The sequence below is a fragment of the Eublepharis macularius genome, chromosome 1, assembly GCF_028583425.1.
Source record: "Eublepharis macularius isolate TG4126 chromosome 1, MPM_Emac_v1.0, whole genome shotgun sequence".
Classification (NCBI taxonomy): domain Eukaryota; kingdom Metazoa; phylum Chordata; class Lepidosauria; order Squamata; family Eublepharidae; genus Eublepharis; species Eublepharis macularius.
The window spans coordinates 26391370-26416647 of record NC_072790.1 but is presented as its reverse complement, the minus strand read 5'-3'; the positions used below and the strand labels follow the sequence as shown (position 1 = coordinate 26416647).

The 25278-nt window shown below is 46.1% G+C and overlaps 1 protein-coding gene across 2 annotated transcripts in view; it reads left to right on the top strand.

Moving 5' to 3' along the window:
• Positions 1-25278, top strand: part of CLIC5 (chloride intracellular channel 5) — a 120262-nt gene that overhangs the window by 71903 nt on the left and 23081 nt on the right. For both annotated transcript variants that reach the window (XM_054996819.1, XM_054996827.1), the window contains exons 2-4: positions 6981-7090; positions 8342-8467; positions 12243-12349. In XM_054996819.1, coding sequence (XP_054852794.1) covers positions 6981-7090; positions 8342-8467; positions 12243-12349 — 343 coding nt within the window. The remainder of the gene's footprint in view (positions 1-6980; positions 7091-8341; positions 8468-12242; positions 12350-25278) is intronic.

Here is a 25278-nt window from a genome sequence, read left to right as displayed (position 1 = left end):
GGTTGAGAAAATCCTGGAGATTTTAGGGGTGGAGCTTGGAGTAGGTGGGGTTTGGGAGGGGAGGGGCCTCAGCAGAGTATAAGGCCATAGAATCCACCCTCCAAAGCAGCCATTTTCTCCTGGGGAACGGAACTCTGTCACCTGAAGATCAGTGGTAATTCTGGGAGATCTTCAGCTCCCATCTGGAGGCTAGCAACCTTAGAATGGAAACAACAATCAGCAATTTTAAATAGCAACCACAGGGCTACTTAATGTGGCTCAGCTGCTTGACCCTCTGGGGTCAGAACTGCTTGTTTGTTTTTTGCCAGCTCCAAATGCCAAATCTTGATGATTGATTGATTGATTGATTGATTGATTGATTGATTGGATTTTTAGCCCGCCCTCCTCGCAAGCAGGCTCAGGGCGGGTTACAATCATAGATAAATTACAACAAACAAAACCAGTAAAATACAACTCACCAACATGGATTTCAGCATTCCAGGTGGTGCACCCTTCCCCCTTTCCCTGCCCACCATACACAAGGGAAGAAAAGGGTGGAGGTGTGGGTTGGTGAACCTCTAACTCCTCAAGCGTGGGGAGCCAGGTGGACCATATGAGGAATATGGCATTCAAAAGCTAGCTTTGAATGTTTCCGAAACAGTTCAATCCAGCCCAGCAAAAGCGAGCTCCATTGCTCTGAGGTTCTCATTCTAATGTTAGATATGATTTCCTGTTCCTGGAAGCAACAACATCCATTTCGAAATCAAGGCAACACAAGGGGGCGGGGGTGGGGGCGGTGTTCTTTTAGCGGCTTTATTCTCAACATCCAGTCTGTTGTACATAAATCTGTTGCACAATCCACAATCCTGCCTCCTTTGCTCACCAGAATCAGTCAGATACTGCAGACCGCATGGGAGTTTATTGCACCCAACAGGGTCATCCATCAAACCAATAATTGTCCTCAAAATGTTGGCATCTTTCCTCGGGATTGTGTAAAGAACGGTTGCTGTCTTTGAATGCAGTTTTAAGTGGGCTGTAACGCTAGTTTCTTTCCATATTTCAGACTGAATAATTTGCATGAGAAAAGGACCTCAAAGTCTATAGGTTCGAGGTCCTTTTCTCATGCAAATTATTCAGTCTGATCTATGGGAAGTTAGGAGTCTGAAATTATTCAGTCTGAAATATGGAAGTCTATAGTTAGGAGACATACAGTGAAATCCTCAGGAGAATTACTCCAGTCTAAGACCATTGCTTTCAACTCTGTTTAGGATTTCACTGTTAATCTTCTTTCTTGGCATAAATTCAATATTGCTGTTTTTTCTAAGGATGGGGTGGGACGGGGTCAGGAGCTAAGACGAAGTTGCTATTTACTGTAGGTAGACCCAAAACGGAGTCATGAAGCTTATCCCTGTGTCTGAAATTCTGGGAACGTTCAAACCGTCATTTGGCTCTGAAACCCTTTATGTATGCTTAGTAGCTCTTTGTAGAATCCAAACGACAGCTTCGAATCCCAGCCCTGCCAGCCTTGACAGCACGCAGAGCCAGATGTTGCTCGGAAAGATTAAGTATGTGACATAGTGGCTAGACGTGCATTATACTCATGCCTCTGTTATAATGGGAGTTTTGTTTGGAATGAAGAATTTTCATGTGTGAGTGTGTGTGCAGAACAGAGCCAACGGGAGACCAGAGATCTTTTTTCTTTATCTTGAGATTCATTGCGGAGAGGTAGGGATGCTTTCTGGAGCATAGCTAGTCTCTGGCTAACTTGGTTGTCCAACAATACTGGTTGGGTCCCAGCAAAGAGCCCACATAAGATGAGCTCTCCTCTGCCTTTGCTTTGCTGTGCCAAGGGCACTCATGTAGGTGTAACGTTAATACTGTTCAGCAGTGCCCTTTCATTGCCAAGTTCACAGCATGCCTGCCACTCATGGCTGGCCCTATCCACGATCTTATTCCACTTCTTTTTGCCACTGGGCGTGGTGTTGGAAGAGGAGGATTTAACGCTGTCCCTTTCCTCAGGTTTCAGAGGGGGACAAACTAAAGAGTTAGAAAGATAGAGAGGTCAGTTTACAGTTTACTTCTCTGTCTGTCCTTTGATATGTAGATTGCTATTCTCAAGATTTCCTCCTCCTGACTTCCTCCCTCTCTCTTCTTCTCTTCCTGGCATTGTTCCAGGCAACACCTCTCTCCTTCTCCTCCCTCCATCTTGGCAGCATGGATGCAGGCCTTGTCCTAGCATCCATGTCCATCCTTAGACTAGATAGACTAGATAGGTAGCTCAGATCTGTCTCTCCTCCTTTCCTATCAGAGTATGGAGTACTTACAATAAAGTATGGATTTCCTACAATAAAGTATGGAGTTCCTACAATAAAGAACTCTCATTTCTTTTCTAAATATAAGTAAGTGTACGATTTATTATTTTCATTCCTGCACACACACCAGCCAGCAGAACCAGCTCACCACCACCTATAATCACGCTTCCTATTCCAAATGATAGATTCTGCTAACAGCCCAAACCTTTAATTAGGTTTCGGGGCCTACATAACGATTTATTTATCAAGCGGGGCCAGCTCCACTTGGCAGGCAGATCAAGCAGAGATCATTGGCTTTCCCAAACCCAACAGGACGCCAAGGCGCAGGAATTTCTCTAGCATTTTTCTCTCTATGCTCTTTCCACAATTTCCATCTCACATACATATGTATGTGCCATCAAGTTGTAAATGACTTACGGCTACCCCCGCAAGGGGCTTTCAAGGCAGGTGAGAAGCAGAGGTGGTTTGCCATTGCCTTCTTCTGCTGAGTCTTCCTTGGTGCTCCTCCGTCCACGTACTGGCCCTGCTTAGCTTTTGAGATAGGACGAGATCAGGCCATACCATGCCACCTTCCCTTCTCTGCATCTAAATCCTGTACCAAACCCCAAGGCTTTCTCTCACTGGTGGCAGGCCAGTAAGTAGGTATGGGCAGCGATACTTCCTCCTAAAGAACTATGTGCCCCATGTAGTTTTCTTCTTGAGCTGCAATACCGAAGAAACTTTTCTGATGCGCTCTTAAGTTAAATAGTCGGCTTTAGCCACATAACAGAGGATTCTAGAGCACATTCTGGCACACTGGACTCAGATCAATAGGGTTGCCAGCCTCCAGGTAGTGGCTGGAGATCTCCCAGAATTACAACTGATCTCTAGGTGATAGGTATCAGTTCCCCTTGAGAAAATGGCTGCTTTGGGGGGGGGGTGCAGTCTACAGCATTATACCCCATTGAGGCCCCTCCCTGCCCCAAACCCCACCCTTTCCAGGCTCTACCCCCAAAATCTCCAGGAATTTCCCAACCCGGACCTGGCAACCCTACAGATCAACCAGCTTCTCTATTGAACTGAGCTCCTCATTGCATGAGACGTGTGGCACAACTTGGGTCGGGGACCCCCCAACCTAACTTGCAATCACATGTGTGATGGGGACTCACAGTAAAAAGCATGAGGGGATTTGTCTCTGGAGTGTGATGCAGAAGGCAGACGAGCCTTAGAGCCAAGCTACAAGTGATGCCTGACACAGGTTGGACACTTGTCAGCTTCCCTCAAGTTTTGATGGGAAATGTAGGCATCCTGGTCTTGCAGCTGTAATGGAGAGCCAAGCTGTAAAACCATGACACCTACATTTCCCATCAAAACTTGCGGTAAGCTGACAAGTGTCCAACCTGTGTAAGGCGTCACTTGTAGCTTGGCTCTCAGCCTACCATCCCTTCCCTCCTTTACCATTTTTACAAGCAACAATGGCCACAGGGACCTGTTTGCCCTACTGCAGGGATCCATGTGGCCAGGACACAGGGTCCGACCCCTGGACCCAGGCAGCAGCACAAACAACCCCTCCATCTCAACTTGTTGGAGTTGCCTAGCAAGTGGCAGGAGGGCTGGGGGGGCAGGGCTGCAATGCCAGCCGCGGTGTCACATCACTTCTAATAACAATAACAATAACAATAACAATAACAGCTTTAGGTAGCAGCTTTAGGTAGCTCTAGGAATCTGTTGGGAATTAGCAAGTGTTTATGTTCACTCATGCAAGAGTTAAACTGTTTATCTAAACCTATTTGCATGTAACCACTTAGGCTTTGAGTGAGGATTCCCACCAAAGAAAAGGAAGGCTCTATTCTTAATGAAGTAGAATTAGCAGGGCTTTTTTTCAGCTGGAATGTGGTGGAATGGAGTTCCAGAACCTCTTGAAAATGGTCACATGGCTGGTGGCCCCGCCCCCTGATCTCCAGACAGAGGGGAGTTGAGATTGCCCTCCGTGCCGCTGGGCAATCTCAACTCCCCTCTGTCTGGAGATCAGGGGGCGGGGCCACCAGCCATGTGACCATTTTCTCCGAGGGCAACCCACTGAGTTCCACCACCTCTTTTCCCAGAAAAAAAGCCCTGAGAATTAGGATTCTCTATTGGGCAGCCAGTTTATTGGGGAGTGGGAGGCAATTGAGTAGAAAGATATACTGAAATTTTACTGCTCTTTGTTGCATCTGTTTTCAGTCTGTTTCCCGTATTTAGTTCTAGTTTAGTTCTAGCTGAGTCTGAAGCAAGTCTCTGTTTAGTTCAGAAGTTTGCAAAGATGTAGCCAAGTTAGCCATTTCTTATTTTATTCCAATGTAACTTTTTATTCTTTTATGTAGTAAACTATTTTATAGAGCTAAACACTGGAGTGTATGCATTCTCGTTATGACCAATGTGCATTTCTGCTGATCAACATTGAATATATCCCTACAGAATCACCATAAATTCTGTGGTTAATGTTGGAAATACAATGGCTTGTGTACAAAGAAGGCAGAAGACACAGAATACCTGCAGGGGGCAGCAAATTTGACAGTTAGATAGGCTGCTTCTTGTTTCTTCTAGGAAGTTCCTCCTCCCTGTTTAGTGACTCAGTTATTATCTATTCTGTTTCTCTCAGCTTTCTGTCAAAGCTGTAGTTCCTGAATAAACTCTCTTCATTCACTCGTTAATCAGACTCAAAATCATTCCTAAGATGCTCTACAGTAAAACCATAGAGTTTCTGGTGATTTTTTTCAAGCTACGCTATGTCATTTCTGGGTTTTGATGGAAGTGATGTGACATTGCACATGATTAGGGTTCTCAGGTGCCTGCCAATGGCGGGCAAACTCCCGGGGATTTGCCCCCTCGTCCGCTGATCTCTGGGCAGGCAACTGGCAGGCAACTCAAGAGCACATGCCATGTGCGTGTTCCCACCCACTGCAGTGACATCACTTCCATAAGTGGATTTGCCCAGTTCATGAACCGGTTCATTTGGTTCATGGTTCGTCACTTCCAGGGGCCAGCAAAGTTTGTTGCGGTTCATCAGAAATGGGCTCTAATGAACCACCACTTCGTGGACCATGAACTGCCTTGGTTCGTGACGAACTTTGGTTTGTATTTCGGTTCATGCACCTAACCTCCATTGTAGTGTTGCTTCATCCCTCTTTACCCCGAATCCTGTTTCTCTTCCTCTTTTAGGAACTTGTAGTCTGTTTTGAATTGATTCTGTTTTGTATTTTCATTTTGAGTTTATTTGTATTCCACTTTTCTCCCCAGTTGGGACCCAAAGCAGGTTAGAACATCCTCCTCCCCTCCTCCATTTTCCCTATTAGGTAGGCCAGCCCAAGAATGTGTGAGGGGCCCATTACCCACCCAGCTGTGGGAGCATTTCCGCGCTTCATTTGGGGCCAATTTGGGCCCCAAACTGGCAGAATTGGCTCCATACAAGCGCAGAAGCGCTTGTGCGGCCAGCGTAACGACATCCCTTACAGAAGTGACATTGCCCTGCCGCCAGCGGGGTGACATCACTTGTGGAAGTGACATCATCATGTTGCCGTCAGAGTGTGAGGATTTAAAACAGCCTGGGAGAAGGCAAGTGCCAGGTTCCAAACCTCCCGGTGGGAGGATAGAGGGACCTGGCAACCCTTCACATGATGCTGTGCATTTTAAAAATTTTCTCCAACCACCGCTCTGAGCAGTGGTGGGCAGTGGGGGCAGGTGGCAGGGATTCTTGCCCCCACCAGGGGCATAGGACCTTTGTGACTTGGGCATGCTTTGCGCGTAATGAGGACCCGAGAGTGTGTAATAAGTGCCCTGCTTCCTCTGGATCATTTACTTGCCTGGCAGTCTTGTCCTGAGTTCTCTCTCCTGGCCCTGCATCCAGAGGGGTTCAATAACGGACATAGTTGCAAATAATTCTTCATACAAGAAGCAATTTGAGATACTGTCAGTCTAGCACGTATGCAGAGTGCAAAAGTGTACCCTGGCAATACAGGAGCCGAACAGAACAGTGCTCTCAACCAGCCAATAGAACCTGTGTGAGGGCAAAGAGTTAAGATCTGGCATAGGGACAATTACAGGGCAATCCTAAGCAGAGTTACTCCAGTCTAAGCCCATTGATTTCAAGTGCAGGAGTGAAGGGTAAATTTGACAGAGCGGGAATTAAAGGTATGTGTGGAGAGAGCAGATCTTTAAGTTCCCCTGTCTGGAGAACTGAGGCGTTACTGGGCTTTCTGGGTCTGAGGTAAACTTTGTTACCACATAATGCTGTATTTGTATTTTGTGAGCCCACCAGCGAGAGCTTTTCCACTGGGCCTGTACCGTTTAGAGCCTAACTTCCCACAGCGCCTGGTTGATGGTTAATAGTTACCTCAGTTGTCTATTTCTTTTCAAATAAACTTTGTTCTTGTGCACTTTAAAGGAAACCGTCTTGTTCCTGGAGTTTTCCGTTGGGATCCCTCAGTTATTGATCCAAGCTTGAGAGGGTTTATACCCAGACCCAAACTCTATCCCCTCAAACATTTTTTAAAAATCCCACAGGAACCCTGGTGCAGTGGGGTAGCCGGAAAAGATGACCGAGAAAATCCTGTGGGGTGGTGGCTCACCCTCAGGAAATCCATCGCAGTTGACTGTATATTTTCTCACCCAGGAGACATGTCTCAGAATGGACACTGGACACCAAGATGACCGTTTCTTTTTTCTCTCTAGGCTGGTGTGGATGGAGAAAGTATTGGGAACTGCCCTTTCTCACAACGGCTCTTCATGATACTTTGGCTTAAAGGGGTTGTGTTCAATGTTACCACAGTTGATCTGAAAAGGTAAAAAAAAATACTTGATGAAATTATTTCATAGATATAGTGGTGGTCATAATTTTGGTCTTTGTTGACACTAATATTGTTGCCAACAGAAAACAAAGGCTATAGTCCTAAAGGCACTTTTTCGGGAGCAATCTCCATTAAATAATATGAGACTGACTTCCACGTAGACCTGTTTAGGATTATTCCTCAACACTGAACTGGATCCAGCCATCTTTTCCACTCAAGCCCTTTTCACATGTTACAGCAAATGCACATACGTACAGCATGTCTGTACGTATATCTGTCTGTAAGAAAGAGCCAATATGCATTTATTTTCAAACGAAATTGGGAACTGGTACTTGGAGAAATGTGGGGTTTAAATCACACATTTGGCTGTACATGTATTGAATGTAACATGAGAATTATTCAACACGTGTATAAAGAAAGATCAAGTGTACACTTCGTACTGTAATTTTTTAATTAGGGCTTCAGTCTCAATTAATTCCCCTCTTTGCTGCAGACCCCTTTCCACATGGTTTTGGTCCATTCGGCTTCCAGAATCCCCACCATAGCCTTTTTGGTGGTCAGAAAGGATTCCTTCCTTCGTTTTTCAATAGCACTAAAGTTAGTTGGATTCAACCCACTTCATTGTACAACATGTGATTTGAATATCCTTTAGAGAATCTTGATTTTCTTATACTACTCATAGGAAAATAAATTTGAAAATATGCTGCATGCAGTTTTTTTTTAAAAAGCTCAAATAACTGAAAGTCTCTTTATATGAGATATCTGACATGTGAAGAACGTGTCAGGAAAGGCAATGGTAGCTGGGAAGGGTAGTTTAAAAAGACAGAGCCAGCGGCAGGGCAAAGGCTTTGCTATACACTGGAGCTGTGTGAAGGGGCTGTGAAATGCCAGAAGGGAAATTTCAGCCCATCATAACCTCTCGAGGTCGAAGCCTCAAGGCAGCTCCAGCCCATTTCCATTCCTCACAGCACTCTGGTAGCGAATGCGATCCAACACAGTTTTTAGACTGGAGAGGTGAAATTGACAGAGCCTTCTAGGATGTGAAGATGAAATTAACAAATGCTCTGAGGAGCGATCTCCGATGGCTCTATCTTTTAAACTACGCTTCCCGGCCAACATTATGTTGCACCGAGGCATCTCGTGTAGAGAGGCTGTTGACTTTCTAAGCTTTATAAAATCAGTGGAGCTAAAGTGACCATTAATTATTTGATTCATGATTTTTAATTTTTTTTCTTGTTTCTGCAGAAAGCCAGCAGATTTACATAATTTGGCTCCGGGGACCCACCCACCATTTCTGACTTTTAATGGAGAAGTCAAGACAGATATCAACAAAATCGAGGAATTCTTAGAGGAGACCCTTTCTCCTCCAAAGTAAGCATTATGAGTTTGGAAAGATGTGTCTTAGAATCAGGGCTTTTTTTCAGGGGGAACGCGGGGGAACGGAGTTCCGGAACCTCTTGAAAATGGTCACACGGCTGGTGGCCCCGCCCCCTGATCTGAAAAAAAGCCCTGACAATGATGCTTCCTTAATGGAAAGGAGCTCTAGCAATGGGAAATGAATGTGATGTCCATACAGAAAGCAGAATTTCCCTTGCTGGTGTTGGACAGTAGTCAGGGACCTGACAGGACTTAAGGGGAAGGGAAATCTCATCTCCTCCACATCTCCCTTCATGTCTGTCCTGCTTGCCCAACATTTCCCCCCTTTCTTCACTTTGGCTCCATTTCCTCCCCCACAGGCACTCAGTCTTTTATTCCCCCCTCCCATCGGCCATCCACCTTCCCCAGTTTTTTCCCTTCCTATCTCCTCTCGCAACTGCTTGCCTGCTCTTTTTGCCCTCTAGCTATGTATATCACACATTCGTTTCACTGTTGTCTTCATCCCTCCCTCTCACGGGCTTTCCTTCCTTCTCCCTTGCAACCCTTGCTTTGTCTCCTTCCGTCCCCATGTCCTACCCACCCCAAAGCTACCTTCTTCTTATCGCCCCATTTGAAACACAGTTTTGAGTACTGAACACCACTTGGGTTAATTTCATAATTCCTAATGCCACCTGAAAGGGACTCACCCTCCCCCAGCACTGACCATATAAGCTGCAATGTCACTTCCAGCGTTTAGAATTTTTTAGCGCCACAACTCTTTTCATACTCATTGGTACGCATGGGGCTTTGCCCTAATTTTTAGAAACACATCCTTCAGCCCTGGGTGCCCCTTCTTGCAGATTTCTTGGTTTGCATGCATGGTTGCCAAGCTCCAGGTGGGGCCTGGAGATCTCCCTAAATTACAAATCATCTGAAATCAACAGAGATCGGTTCCCCTGGATAAAATGGCTGCTTTGACGGGCAGACTCTGTGGCATTATACCCTGCGGCGAGTCCTCCCTTCCCCCTGTCATTCAAGACCCTTTGTAACAGGAGATGCCAGAGATTGAACCTGGAACTTTCTGCATGCAAAGTGGGTGTTCTACCAGCAAGCCCACTGCTGCACTAGGGTTGCCCGTTCCCTCACCCTCCAGGCAGGAGACCTGGCACCTTCTGGGGTGCGCCCTCCTGGGCTATGCGATGACATCACTCCCAGGAAGTGATGTTATCGCGCAGGCCATGTGTCATCCGAGGAGTGCTCCTACCGCTGTGGAGCCTTGGAGTGCTCTTGGGTTCTGCAGCAGCCCGAACTGGACTGGAATCAGGCTGAATTTGGCCACTGCAGAGCACAGGAACACTCCTGGGCTCCACAACAGCTCGATTCGGCCTGATTTGGGCTGAATTTGGCCTACTGCGGCGCACAGGAGTGCACCACACCACGTTCCCCCGCCTTTCCCCCCTACTGCCCAGGTAAGCAGGGGTGGGGGTGGGAGGGTGGGTTGCAGGGAATCCCACGCCCCTGGCAGGGGACTGGTGACCCTAGGCTGCACATTCATGGCAAATGTTCCTCTGAGCTTGCTCACTTCGTAGTATAGCATATCAGGATATAGTGGTGAATGCTAGGACGTCCTTGTTCCTTCCCCCTTCCTCATCCCAAGATGTGGGCTTAATTTGAATCTGTGCTGGGCTATGAACTCAGTCCCCCAGCTGTGGAACATCCAGCTCAAGCCGTGATTTCAAATTAGCCCCAAGCAGTGGCCTCACCCTTCCCCATACCCTGCAGGGTTGCATGGCCAATCCCTCCCTCCCTGGCTCTCAGAAGGGGAACTTGTCCTAACTGGAATGCATGCGGCCTTGCTAGATCAAATCTTGATACGGGTAGGCATTATCCATGTGACTTTGGGCTGCAGGATATTTTTTCCCTGTACATAATTCAAGAAGAGAAGGGAAGGATGAGACGGGAGACTTCCAAGGAAGACTCTGCAGAGGAAGGCTGTGGCAAACCGCCTCTGCTTCTCCCTTCCCTTGATAGCCCCTTGCTGGGGTCGCCGTGTGTCAATTGCAACTTGACGGCACCTACATGTGTGCATAGCGCAAAAGTAGACAAATACCATGTGATTGCTTTACATTCTGCAGCAAGCCTTTCCCACATGAGACCCACTTTGCTGAGTCCTTCCCACCTGCCAGATGTTGGATACTTATGCGCATACACTCATACACATTCCATTAGTGATCTCAAGTAGCAAAAGCAACAGGGTTAGTAAGCCCCTAAAACCTTGGCCGGAAATCTGAAAGGTACAGATTGTTGTTGGAGAGGTTTGGCTGTTCCTTTTGCTTCGGATGCACAGCCCACGGAAAGCAGCAGGAAGCTTTCAGTGAGCCACGGGGCACCGCTGAGCAGCCGGCGTCAATCTTTCATTGTGTCTCAGCGCCATGCACCACTTTGCATCACGTGCCTTCTTAAGTGTGTCCCTGCTTCCAACCCCAGCCTGCTCTACCTATTGTTATACTGAAAAAAAGGCTATTATTTTTTGGATTGCTTTTCCTGAGGGAGAATTAAGCACACAGCCACTTTTCATTAGAGAGAGCAGCGGCCTGCTGCCAGACGCCTTCGCACCTTTTGACAATAGATGACTTGTTCTGATTGAAGGCTTCTGTTCCTGTCACATTAAGCACCGGTGCAATTAGCCTTGTCATAAAACCACCAGTGTGGGACTTCACAAATGCTTGGCTCTCCATGGCAGCCACGTGAATCAGCAAGGTCTTGCCGGGCTCACATGCTGAGATAAGTGACTATTTAAAACACATACACGCATGCACAATGTGGTTGAGAAGACTTGTGCTTCATGTTACACATAGCACTTCCACGGAGTGGGTTGTGTTTTTAGTTGTGGGCATCTATCTATCTATCTATCTATCTATCTATCTATCTATCTATCTATCTATCTATCTATCTATCTATCTATCTATCTATCTATCTATCTATCTATCTATCTATCTATCTATCTATCTATCTATCTATCTATCTATCTATCTATCTATCTATCTATCTATCTATCTATCTATCTATCTATCTATCTATCTATCTATCTATCTATGTGTCCGTCTGTCCGTCCATCCATCCGTCCGTCTTCCACTTTAATTTTCCACCAGGGCATTCCCCCCCAATACTTTATTTTATTTTATTGATAAGTTTAAAATCCCATTAAAAAGGGAAGAGAAAAGAGAGAAACAAAAGAGAAATAAAGAGGGAGAAAAAGAAAAAGAGAAAGAAGAAAACAGAAATTAAAGAAAAAGCACAAACAAAAATAATATATGTATACGAAATCATTTTCAGTTTTCTCTACAATACCTATCATAGCTTTACAAAAATTATACTTGTAGTTTTAATACCTCCAAAATTTACCTTTTCATTATTGCCCCCCTTTTATTTATTTTCCCAAGTTTATCTTCTTAGAAATCAAATCCACAAATCATCAGTTCGTTTTTTCTTGTCTCATGCAGAAAGTCAATAAGGAGTTTCCAATTAACCCTGAAAGCAGACAGTATTTTATCTCTAATCAGAGCTGTAAGTTTAGCCATCTCCGCTAACTCCATCATTTTCACAGTCCAGTCATCTAGTGAAGGCAGTACTGTACTTCTCCTTGTTTGCGCATATAAAAGCCCTGCCGCCATTGTCATATATAAAAATAGGGTACCGTGTTTATTTCCCAACTGTTTATCCATTAGGCCCAACAAAAAGGCTTCTGGTTTAAATTGTATACTGAGAGAGCACTCTTGGCATTTTGCAGATATCCGAAGCTTGCTGCCAAGCACCGCGAGTCCAACGCCGCAGGAATAGATATCTTCTCCAAATTCTCTGCGTACATCAAAAATACCAAACAACAGGACAATGCGAGTGAGTTGGGGTAGTGGTGTGTGTGCGGGGGAGGGGTTCATTTCTATTGTAGCATCATGCACGTAGAAATATATTGATCTTCAGGCATTTTATCTGTGTCCGTGTACATTCGATTTGAATGCATGAAGCTACCTTATATTGAATCACTAGCAACAAAGCCCATTGTGTGATACAAAGGGCTCTAGAAAATGTGGCAAGTGGCCTCCAGAGGGCCACACCACTGTGCCGGGCCTTCCTGCTACTGCCGCAGCCTCCTCGGGGCCTCTGGACGGCCGTGCAGCCGTGCTGTGCCTTCCTGCCGCTGTGGTGGCTTCCTCGATGTCTCAGAGATAAGCCGTGTTGCCAATGACTCACTTCTTATCCCCATGGAATGTGCCTGCGTGATGATAAAAAGTGAGTCATCGGCAACGTGGCTTGCCTTTTATATATTAGAGATGCCACTAGTCCATCATGGTCTGTATTGTCTGCTCAGACTGGCGGTGGCTCTCCAGGGTCTTAGGCGGAGGTCTTTCACATCACCTCCTGCCTGGTCCTTTTAAACTGGAGATGCTGGGGATTGAACCTGAGACCTTCTGCATGCCAAGCAGATGCTGTGCCACTGAGCCACGCCCCTCCCATCCCCTATATCAACCTGAGCACTCGCTTGGTAGGGCAAAGAAACTGCTGCATATACACCCCACAAAGCAGCCATTTCTCCAGAGGAACTGTGTAGTCAGGAGATCAGTTGTAATTCTGGGAAATCTCCAAGCCCCACCTGCAGTTTGGCACCCCAGGTCCCGAATGCAAGGCATTAGAATAGCAAAGCAGTAGAGTGTTAAACAAGAGCACAGTTTAATAGGTCAGTCTTTCTCTGTGTAGAGCTGTAGTGACAACAGCTTCCTTCCTCTCTGTTCCTGCCCACGCTGCGTCTTGGGACAGTCTAAAACACTGGCCCAGACTTCAGGAACAGAGTTGTCAAAAACTCTGCCCCTCCTCACTGCAAGCTGCAGTGAGGAAGGGCAACAGGACAGGCTCCCCCGGTCTTTTCCTTGTGCATCTCTGCTGTCAGAAGAGAGAGGTGATTTTGCCCCTTTCACCCTCCCCACTTCAGACTCATGTGGCTATTAGACTCACAGGGCTCTTATGCACACACACCCCACTGGGCCCATAACCTGGGGAATAAACTTCCCTGTTGTCAGAAAAGACTGCCGCAGGGAGAGAAATACGGAAGTGATCCACAGTGTTTGCATCCATGGACTGGGAGGATCTAACCCATTGAGTAGGCAGCATGTGTCTTTAAACAGTCATGTATTTATGCCATGAAATTCTCGGTGAGCTACGGTTTCTAGACCCGTGTACGCTCTCCGCATACCATGCTTGCTGCAAGCATGCTCACTGTTGAGAACTGCCCAGAGAAACAGGTTCCTGCTCTATGTGGCCCAGTTTCCTGCAATACGGCACCACAGATTTCTTGAGTGGTGCAAAAATAAAATGTATTTAGAATCAGCAAGAAGGCTTAGTTTCTAAGGCTGTTTTTGGAAAGGATGCTAAACCTGTTGCGTTCAGCGCGGTTTACTGCTAACAGTTTTCAAATCAAAACTGTCCCACACTGCTCCTTGACACTTGAATTTACTCAGGAGCAATGACCGCTTTTCCAAAAGGAGATTCCACATCTATTTCCAAGTGTAGCTGTAAATGCAAATGGTACGCGGACATTTGAAAACTGTTATGTTCAAGCAGGCTTCCAAGGTGCATCACAAAAACATTCCATGAATCCAGGTAGGCTCATCTCTAAGTCAGAAATTGCTATGGTAAAATAATTCCTGGACTGAGCAGCTTCAGAATGAGGAAGGGGAAGGGGAAGCCGAAATGTATAATGGTTGTTGTGGATTTTCCGGGCTGTATAGCCGTGGTCTTGGCATTGTAGTTCCTGACGTTTTGCCAGCAGTTGTGACTGGCATCTTCAGAGGTGTAGCACCAAAAGACAGAGATCTCTCAGTGTCACAATGTGGAGAAGATGTTGGCAGGTAATTTATATCTACTCAGGAAGGTGGGTTTGGGCTGAGTCATCCTGTAAGAGTTTCCCAGGGTGTGGAATGCTAATGGAGGGAGGCTTCAGTGTATCCTGAGGAGGTTCTTTTGCATATGGATTGGTGCTTGATATGCTAATCTTCTCTACAGGGCTATTGTAGGATGTAGAGTATTTTGTTAGCCTGGTGTTTTTCAGGACTGGAAACCATGCTCTATTCATTCTTAAAGTCTCTTCTTTCCTGTTGAAATTTATGTATAATGTATAATGTTTCTCCGTGGCAGGGAAATGGTAGCAAGGTGGCACAGAATAGCCTGATCTCAGCAGATCTCAGAAGCTAAACAGGGTCGGTGTGTAGATGGGAGACCACCAAGGAGGACTCTGCAGAGGAAGGCAATGGCAAACCACCTCTGCTTTTCACTTGCCTTGAAAGCTATAAGTTTGTTGCAGTTTGGTGGAGGAGCACACGTACATGCGGGGGACCTTACGCATAGGAAATTAGCTGTCAGGACTTGGCTAGAACCTCTTTCCCTAACTTTCCATAGTTGCTCATAACTGTTATGCCTGATGTGTTTCATATTGGGGGTGGGGGGAGACTTTTGCTGGAAGTAACTGACATCAAACTTCATAATCTAACGGGTAATCAGAATCACAGATAATTTTAGGCCCAAATTTTAACGCGCGGGCGAAAGTAACAGTGTGAGCTCAGCACTGCATGCGTTTCAGGTCTCCGTGCTTATGCATGCAACCGTAGCAAGCCAGCTCATTCCCCCCTCCCCCCCCACTACAGACCCCTGGCATGCTAATGCTGCAGAGGCGTGCAAGGTGCCCCTGTTTAAATTACTGTGTGCTACTTATGGTCTTGCTCAGCAGGCACCACATTGAAATAGGGCACTTACGGGTTTTTTTTGTGGGGGAGTGATTATTCCCGTACTCCCTGCTGGTAAAGATGAGAAAATCTAAATGAGGAAACTTGGAGCATTCAGAGCGAGCTTCTAAATGCCGGAAGCCAAGGGAGCCACACATGCCATTTCACCTTGTGCAACCTGTCTTCTTGCATGCCTCTGTGTTCTGTGGTGGTGATGATAACCTTACAGGGCAGCTTGCCTATGGCAAAGTGTCTTTTGCTTGCCAGAGAGCCAGGGTAATTCATGTAATAGTTCCCTGGGATTCACTCCCTTTCCCTCTTTGGTTTAGCTGGCTTTGCTGCCTCTATCTAAGTTGAAAGATTTGGAGCAGGGCGGCTAAGGCAGTAAGCCCAGAAGCAAACACATTTGGGCCGTATCAAAGTTCGACAACTTTAAGCATCTTGAAAGAGAAGGAATTGATTCCAGATTCTCAGGATGTGGCAAGCTGTGTTTAAAGAAAGCGGGCATATTTATTATTTCAAGCCAGTTCAATTACAGCCGACTTGATTCCTTCCACCACCGCCCCACATCATTTAATAACAGGCTTCCCTAAAGCAGCGGTCGTCATCCTCTCGTGTGATTCAGTTCTTCTACACTCTGACCTTTTCGACGAGGCTCCGATGCTGCGGTTGACATGCGACTAGAAATTTCATCTCCTCACATCTGATGAGAGAGTGAAGAGTTCTAAGAAAAAGCAGCTGAGTATGATCTCGACGTCAATTTCCTAGAATCTCTTCTTCGAACATTAGCTCCTTGAATTTCCTATTGGATGGAAAATCTCAGCAGATCTACACCGCAGGCTTCAACCTGGTTTAACAGGCATTCCTTTCCCTAGTAGAACCCGAGGGATTATGGTTGCATGAAGGGGTCTCAAATAGAATTCTTAGCATTCAGGGCAAAGGAAAAAGAATGCCCAAGATTTTTTAGGGGGAGCTACCAGCATCAAAGTGGTATAAAACTGATCTAATGTAATAATGTAGTCATGTCTCTTTTCACAGTACCACGTAGGACACTTAAAGGACAGAGTCAGTTTGGTGTAGTGGTTAAGAGCGGTAGGACTCTAATCGGGAGAGCCAGGTTTGATTCCCCACTCCTCTGCTTGAAGCCAGCTGGGTCAGTCACAGCTCTCTCAGAGCTCTCTCAGCCCCACCCACCTCACAGGGTGATTGTCGTGAGAATAATAACAACATACTTTGTAAACCGCTCTGAGTGGGCATTAAGTTGTCCTGAAGGGCAATATATAAATTGAATATTGTTGTTATAGAGCAACACCACCTGTTTTATGGCCTCTGAGCTACTCTAAGCTTTATGGTAGGAATCCACAACTGAAGACTTCCAAGCAAAATCAGGTATTTTCTCAGGAACAATCTCTGCCTTTACCAATTGCCAACCTGCCGTGTGAAAGATGGGTGGAGAGAACAGCACTTACCGGCAGTCTACTTTTAAGAAAAGGATCAAGGCCTTGTATTACATAGCCTCCAGTGTACTCCTCAGCAAAGTTAGTTGTGTGGGTTGCCAACCTCCAGGGTGGAGCCTGGAGATCTCCTAGAATTACAACTAATCTCCAGACTACAGAGATCCGTTCTCTTGAAGAAAATGGCTGCTTTGAAGTGTGGATTTTATGGCATTATACCCCACTGAGGCCCCTCCCCAAACTCCATCCTCCCCAGGCTCCACCCCCAAATCTCCAGGAATTTCCCAACCTGGACTTGGCAGTCCTAATAGTTGCTGACATGGGCTTTTGTATTATTTGATATACAGCAGATTGCTCTTAGCATCTGATCCACAATCCCCAACAAAGAAAAGCATTCCATAGATTTGAGCTAAAGCACATTGCAGATGGGGATAGCACAGCTCTTTAGGTGCCCTTGAAAGAGTAATGGCGAGATGGATTGGCTGAAATGCTTTGAATTCATTACTGTGCATTCACCGCTGAAGGGGGTGGTGTGTCTGTGCAGTAGCAAGCTGTTTGCAGCCGACTAATCCTTCCTAAAGTTGTACTTACTTTGGCCTGGAGAATGAGCCCTTTGATTTCTGGGTTTTTAAAAAATGTGTTATTGAAATGAATATTTAAGAGCACGCTGAATGCCCTGTGTGGGTGGCCGCATTCATTAAGGTGTTTCACTGTGTTCAGCGGTGCCTGAGCTGGGAGACCACCTGGAGGCACGATTACATTCGGCAGAATTTCCAACTGTCTGACCAGAGGAATCCACTGGTCTGGCTTGGAAGCCAATCAAGAGCTCCCCAAATAAAAGAACGCTAAATCATTAATTTACATCTGATTAAGTCCCCCCCTCCCTCTCCCCATTGCCACAGCATGTCTTGCGGTTAGGCAAGTGAGGTGAGAAATGTCTGCCTGTTGTATATGCAAGGCGCTGGCAAAGGAATCCACCGGATAGGATTCTGAGCATACGTACATACATTTTACTTTAAATCGGCTCTGCTGGCTTCAGCAAGTTTAAAAGCATGTGAGAAAAGAGACACATTATATGCTGCGCGTACCCTGAGCATATGTGCTATTTTCCTAATTAAACAATGCATCACAACAGTTGAATGCAAACAGGAAGTAGAATTGCCAAATCTAGAGGCTGAGAGGAGGGAGAATTCTCCTGTCACAAAAAGCACACAATGGGAACAACTGCACCCTGAGAAGTATACTGCAACAATCCTGCTGTTACTTAGGCTTGGCAACCCTAGAAACCCTAGAAACAAAGATTCTCTCTACATGAGGCATCTTATACAAGGATGCTCAAGTATAGGGAGACGCAATGTTAGCAGGGAAGATGAAGATGAAATCAACAAATCCTCTGAGGAGGGATCTCTGCAGGCTTTGTGTAGAGAAGTGAAATTGACAGAACCTTTGGCTCTGTCTTTTAAAACTACGCTTCCTGGCTAACGTTGTGTCTCCCTATACTTGAGCGTCCTTGTATAAGATGTTGTATAGAGAGACTCAAGATCACACGTTAAGTGAGTCAAGGTGGTCAGAACGTGACAAATGTTTAAATGAAAATAAAGATTTTTTTTTATTTTAAACATTGTGAAATGGGAAAAATCCTCCCCCCACCCAAATATGAATAATCTGATTTTTTTCAGGCATTCTTTTTTGATGTGCTTATGTTTTCATGTCCGGCTTTCAGATGGAAAGGCCTTCCTGGCCACCACAAGCTTGGGCTGGACTGTGCTGCCCCCCCTCCCCTGTGCTAAGTACTAAGAAGAAGGGAAGGATTGGGGCCAGCCATGGTGGGGGGCAGTCCAAGAGAGATCAGTGTGCAAAAATGCGATCAAAGCTTCAGGGGGCTGAATCATTCATCCGACTTCCGGCTTTATGCCGTAGCACAAGACTCCCTCTGGAGGGAGCTGTTACCCCTAGAACAAGCCTTGGGAGAGGCAACTGCGACCTGTTGTGTGACTTCTTCAGATTTGTAAGAGTTAGGAAAGAGGAACCAAAATGGTGGCTGGAATAAATGGAGAGACCTAGTGGAACAATATACCAGAGACAACAAGGTCAGCTGCTCAAGACAAAGTGTTGGTATAAAGCAGAAATAAAACTGAGGAAATGCCTGCTGTTGCCAGATTTTTGTTGGCTGTGTTCCTGTGTTTTTAAGAGCAGCACAGAGAAATTTAGTAGATGAAACTATTCCTGTCATAGTTTCAGAGGGGCAGCAGTGCTGATGTGCAGTAGGAGAGTGAGAGATCCAGTAGCTCCTTCAAGACCAACTAGATTTCCAAGAAATGAGCTTTTGAGAGTCAATATCTGACGAAGGGAGCTTTGACTCTCGAAAGCATATACTTTGGAAATCTATTGGGCTCAGCTCTTGTTTTCCTGTTATTGATCTCGACTGAAGGAAAAACCCTTTACTTAAATGTTTGTTAAAGACTCAGGTGCAAAGATAGGAACTAAGCTCTTATTTCCAGAAATGTGTTGACACTCCACATGATTTTAAAAGCAAGATTAGGCAGTTTTCACATCCACTGGTCACCTCAGCGGTTCTGAAAGTCACTCCCTAGTCTTCTAAAATCTAGTCATGAAGAGAAGAGAGTCTATCAAGGAGTTAGTTGCGGGATTTCCCATTAGCAGTTATGAGGGCCAGTGATAATATTTGGCATGACTGAAAGCGAGCGACTTCTGTCTTACCCCATGGCACATATGAGGGAAGGGGAATTATATTTGGGTCACCTGAAATCAGAGTGGGCTGATTTCAGCATATAGTAATTTTAAATAGAAAAACCTGAGATTGAACCTGCATGTTTTTAAAATGTCTGTTCTGGTTGTCTTTCTCCCATTAAGTTTCTGAGCTGCTTGTCGGTTTACAGCCATGACCACAAAAGGCAGGATAGTAGTTCCTTGGGAGTACGTGTTCCAATTTGCTGAATCACGTAGCTAGAGGTGCTTTCGAGGAGATTTGGGGGTTAGGAAGGATTCTGTCACTCATGTGGCAGGTGGGAATTTATTCTGGCAAGCAGGGCTTTTTTTCAGGGGGAACGCGGGGGAACGGAGTTCCGGAACCTCTTGAAAATGGTCACATGGCTGGTGGCCCCGCCCCCTGATCTCCAGACAGAGGGGAGATTGCCCTGAGCGGCGCGGAGGGCAATCTCAACTCCCCTCTGTCTGGAGATCAGGGGGTGGGGCCACCAGCCATGTGACCATTTTCTCCGAGGGCAACCCACTGAGTTCCACCACCTCTTTTCCCAGAAAAAGAGCCCTGCTGGCAAGTAAATACAACATTTTTAAAAGGGGCGAGTCTTTTAGAGTGTTTTCCCACCTGCCTTTTCAATCTGTCTTTTTGTCTGAGAATATATGCGTACGGGAAGAGATTAATGGAGTACATATTTTAAAAAGCTTTACTGAAGGCAGAGAATGGGGAAAGATAGAACATGGTCATGAGTGTAAAGGAGGGTTTTTAAAAAAACATTTTGTTTCTGTCCCTTTGTTTTTTTCTAGCCATTTTAAAAAAATTATTAGACTGTGAGGCCTTTGGAGGATGAGAGGACATGAATGCAATTTCTGGGACAGGGCCGGCTAAACCCTAAATAACTTCTGCTCTAGAAAATTCAATCCCCAAGAGTGGCAAAACAGGCAGTAGATCCAGAGGAGTTAGCCGTGTTAGGCTGTAGTCGCAAAATAGTAAAGAGTCCAGTAGCACCTTTAAGACTAACCAACTTTATTGCAGCATAAGCTTTCGAGAACCACAGCTCTCTTCATCAGATGCATGATGAAGAGAGCTGTGGTTCTCCAAAGCTTATGCTACAATAAAGTTGGTTCGTCTTAAAGGTGCGACTGGACTCTTTACTAAAAAAAAAACAGGCAGAGGTGTGAAGATCAGTAGATCTGCATGCAAAGGCAGCTTGTGAACAGATCTACCCCACTCTTCACTAGGAAGGTTGCAAGGGAAGTGAGTAGGGCTGCCAACTCCAGGTTGGGAAATTCCTGGAGATCTGTGGGCAGATCCTGGGGAGAGTAGTGTTTGGGGAGGGAAGGGATCTCAGCAAGGATGTGATGCCACAGAGTCCTCCCTCTGTAGCTGTCATTTCTTTAAGGGGAGCTAATCTCTACCATCAGGGGATCTGATGTAATTCCAGGAGAACTCCCGGTCCCACCTGGAGGATGGCAACCTTAGAATGCCTTTCCCTCCAATGTCCTTCAGGGGAGATACCAGCGAGTCCCCTTTTCAGAAAGACATTGTTTGTGTGGAGCCAACTGCCCAGATACCATCCAGCATATAATTTTGGAATGCCACTTCTATGATAAGTTGCGGAGAATGCTGTTTGAGAGGTTGCCAAAACATATCGAACACCCGAACAGTTTATCCTTTTGACGTTTTCTGTTAAAGGATGATGATACAGCGATTTCTAAAGTGGTTGCAGAGTTTTTAGTGGGCGTGCTTAAGATTCATACACGTTTTGTATAAATATATTGACTTCTGATATTTTATGTAATTTTATAGTGACTTGTTTGCTGTCTTACATCTTTGTATGCCATTAAAGGTATTTGAATTGAATTAAAAAAGGAATAATTCTGCTGGGCCCAGGGTGAGTTTCCAACAATGGTCTGTGTGTGCCATAATTTATAAAGAAGAGCCTTGCTTATATCTCGACTTCTTCATCACAATCATGATGGTATGACGGGGCTGGTTCCAGGTTTTGGGGGGAACTGGGCAAATAGTGCCCGTTTCTAGATTCCTCTTCTTGCCCTCCCACCCACATGCCTCCATCTGCCCAGGTGTCCTTCTTTTGCCCATCTGCAGTAACAGCTGCCCATGCTGCCTGCACACCCTTTCCCCAAAGGTGCTGGGTGCAGCTAGGAGTGCCGCCGCCATGGCCACCAGGCATTCTGATGCTCCGTGCAGCACCCATGTGCCCTTCTCCAACAGTACGAAGCAGCACATGCAGCTGGGAGCAGAGCAGACAAAGCACTCACAAGCAGGCAGCAGGAGGATGTGAGTGGAGGCATCAGAAGAGATGCGGGAATAGGGAGCCAGCAGCCATGGGACCCACCAGAAACCACGAGCCCTGGCAGCTGCCCCACCTTGCCATGTGCTAACACTTTTTGGTTCCTCTGATGCCATTGAAAACTGCTGTTGTTTGGCCTATGAACTGTGAATTGTTCTGGATTTTAAAATATTGTTAAGAAAACATTATGATTGAGACTAGAGATGGGCACAAACCAAAATATGAACCTAAGTTCATCACAAGCCAGGACATTTTTTGGTTCATGAACTAGTGGTTTGTTGGAGCTCATTTCTGGTGAACTGTGACGAACCACTATGATTTTTAGAGCGATTCGTTTGGTTCATTTTTCGGTTGGTCACTGCAGACAGCCTGGCACTGATCAATCAGTTTTCTAGACAACGGTTGGAGGGGCTTTCTGCAGACCTTCTGCTGCCCCAGAAGTGACATATTCACGAACCAAATGAATCGGTTCACAAACCAGGCAATTTCATGTGACGAACCATGAACTACAAAGAACTACCATTTTTCCAGTTCATGCCCACCTCTAAGGAAGATTTTATTCCCCTTCATAACAGTCAAGTGTTGATAAGGTTACCAACCTCCAAGTGGGGTTACAACCAGGGCCGGATCGATGGGGGTGGGTGGGTAATCTGCCCCCGGTGCCACCAAAGAGGGGGCACCAGGTGCAGCTGCCAGCCCCAGGAGCGCTTGGGCGGCAGGACAGGGGGCGCACTTGCCACGCGCCCCCTATCCTGCGGGGCAGGTGAAAGGCAGCATGGGTGGTTGGGAGGCCGCCCACGCCATTCGCCTGCCCCGCAGGTCAGGGGGCGCGCGGCAAGCCGTGCGCCCTCTGTCCTGCGGGGCAGGTGAATGGTGCAGGCAGCCTCCCAGCAAATCGCACTGCCTCCGCCAGCTCCGCAGTGCGCTGGGACAGCCAGCTTGCCGCGGGGTGGCACGCACTGCCCTGCATGATGACGTCACGAAGTGGCGGGAGCACGCATGCTGTGCGTGTGTGCGCAAATGGCTGGTCTTCGGTTGCCCTGGGCACTGGCAACCATAGATCCAGCCCTGGTTACAACCAATCTCCAGACTACAGAGATTAGTTCCCCTGGAGGAAATGGCAGCTTGGGAATGTGAACACTATGGCATCATATCACGGCTGAGCTCTCCAAACTCTGCCCTCTCCAAATCTCCAGGCATTTCCCATGCCAAATTTGGCAACTGTAGCCACCAATCTGATAGCGGAGGAAGCTCTGGTGAAGCGGGCTTACTTCCCCCCGCACTGTGTCTCTGATCTAACCCCCCTTCCCAAGCTAGTAACCCACGGAGGGGATACAGTTACCTTCCTCTTGTGCTGCTTCCTCCATAATCAAACTGGAACCCCACCTAGCTGCTTTAAAGTAAAAAAAAAAAATTGCAAGAGATCTCGCCTGTCACATCCAGTTAGACCCTAAACTCTAGTCAGACCCTCTCTCTTTCTCTCTGTCTCTCTTTGCAGTGCTTAAATTATACATTTTGCGTGTAGGGAAAAGAGCCAGACAATCTACCGAGGGCTCTAATACGGAGCTTTATTTGGTGATTTTGACTCTTTGTACTCCTGCACAAATCAGAGGCATCCCGTAGAGAGATGAGGGGTATTTAAAACAGTGCTGAATAGTATGAAAGAGGAGATTGGGTTTTACTGTACAGCTCGCCCTTCACTCTGTGCCTTGATTTCCCTTACTCAGAGGAGTTACCGTGTTAGTTTGTAGTAGCAATATAGTAAAGAGCCCAGAAGCGCCTTTAAAACTAACAAACTTTTTTGTAGAATAAGATTTTGAGAGCCACAGGTCTCTTTTGTCAGATGTCTTAAAGGTGCTACTGGACTCTTTACTATTTTGATTTATTATTTTGATGCATTTGCCATGCTGAATCCCGCAGTCTTTTTCACATATTTGCCATGCATATAACTGTATGTGAAAAGTGTTTATGTCAGATGTCATGCCATCTATAATCTATCAAATGTGTGTTAATACGTGACTCGCAGGACAAAGCATCTGATAAGCCACATACCATGATTTTTCAGGTTAAGAAATGCCCATACAAAACAACTCCCATCCCTAAGATATGGAAAAAGCTCTTAACAGAAACTGTTATATGATGATGATAAATAATCAATACCCTTTTGGGGTCAAATTGTGAGTCTCTCTACACAAGACATCTTACATTGAGACACTCAAGTGACTTCCTTTCTGCGTGGTCTTATATTCAAGTGTACTCTGGCTCCCTAGCAGGGCATGTTTATCCACAATGGGAGAACAAGGGTAAGGTCTTTCATCTGAGAGCCAAGCTACAAGTGATGAATTACACTTGCCTGGCAAGTGAACAGACACACGTGTATTCCTCCCTGTTCACTTGCCATTCACTTGCGCTCTACTTGATCCAGTGGAGAGCAATTCATCACTTGTAGCTTGGCGTAATTCGTCACTTGTAGCTTGGCCCTGAGCGTCTCCATGTAAGATGTCTTGCACCATTGACACCTAAGAGGGAGCATTTTGTTGTTGTTGTTGTTCTGGTTTTAAAACACAAGGGGGCACCATAGTCTAAGCCAAGCACCACTAGAAAGCCCCCCCCACACACACACTTCTAGTCAAAAGGCGCTACCAGTAAAAATGAGAAGTCGCTGTTCATTACTTGGTATCTCTCGTTGCTCTTTGATCATATAAATTATACTGCACAGCCTGCGTAAATACATAGCAGCTTCCTTTGGAACATTGTCACGATCATCTTTTATTTATGAAACGCTGAGGTTTTGCATTTCGGGCGGGATTGTTCTGCCCTGGCATTACTATTAGCAGTATTGGCTTACTCACTATATGGTGCAGAGAGAGAGAGAGAGGGGAAACTAAGCACGTTTTAAAAACTTTTAAAAACTTTCATGGGCCCTTTTCACATTACTTACCTGCTCCCGGAACGTTGCAAAATATTGTGCAAAAACACAGAAGATAGTGTCTTCTCGCAAGAGTTTTCCTCAACATCGCGCAAAACTCTCACGAGAAGAGGCTATCTTCCGCATTTTTTGCGCGATCTTTCGCAATGTTCTGGGAGCCCGTAAGTAGTGTGAAAAGGGCCATGGGCGAGCTTCTGACATTATGAGTGTGTGCGAGGGGTTGCTCGAAATGTGTGCACTCCCTGCGCAACTCTCTGTTTCTGGCCCAGTTTAGCCATAACTAGGATACCCACACATTGGGCCAGTCATTCTCTCTCAGCCTACTTCACAGGGTTGTTGTGAGGCTTAATCAGGGAAGAAAGCACCATAGATGCCTCTTCAGCTCCTAGGAGGGAGAACAAGATAAAAGCATTCTAGGCAGACAGAGGGCCAAGCTAGGAGTGACGAATGGCACTTGAACGGCAAGTGAACAGACTTACGTGTATTCCTCCCTGTTCACTTGCCATTCACTTGCGCTCCACTTGATCAAGTGCAAGTGAACAGGGAGGAATACACGTGAGTCTGTTCACTTGCCGTTCAAGTGCCATTCGTCACTCCTAGCTTGGCCCTGAGAGAGATTTCTTCTTCTCCTGCC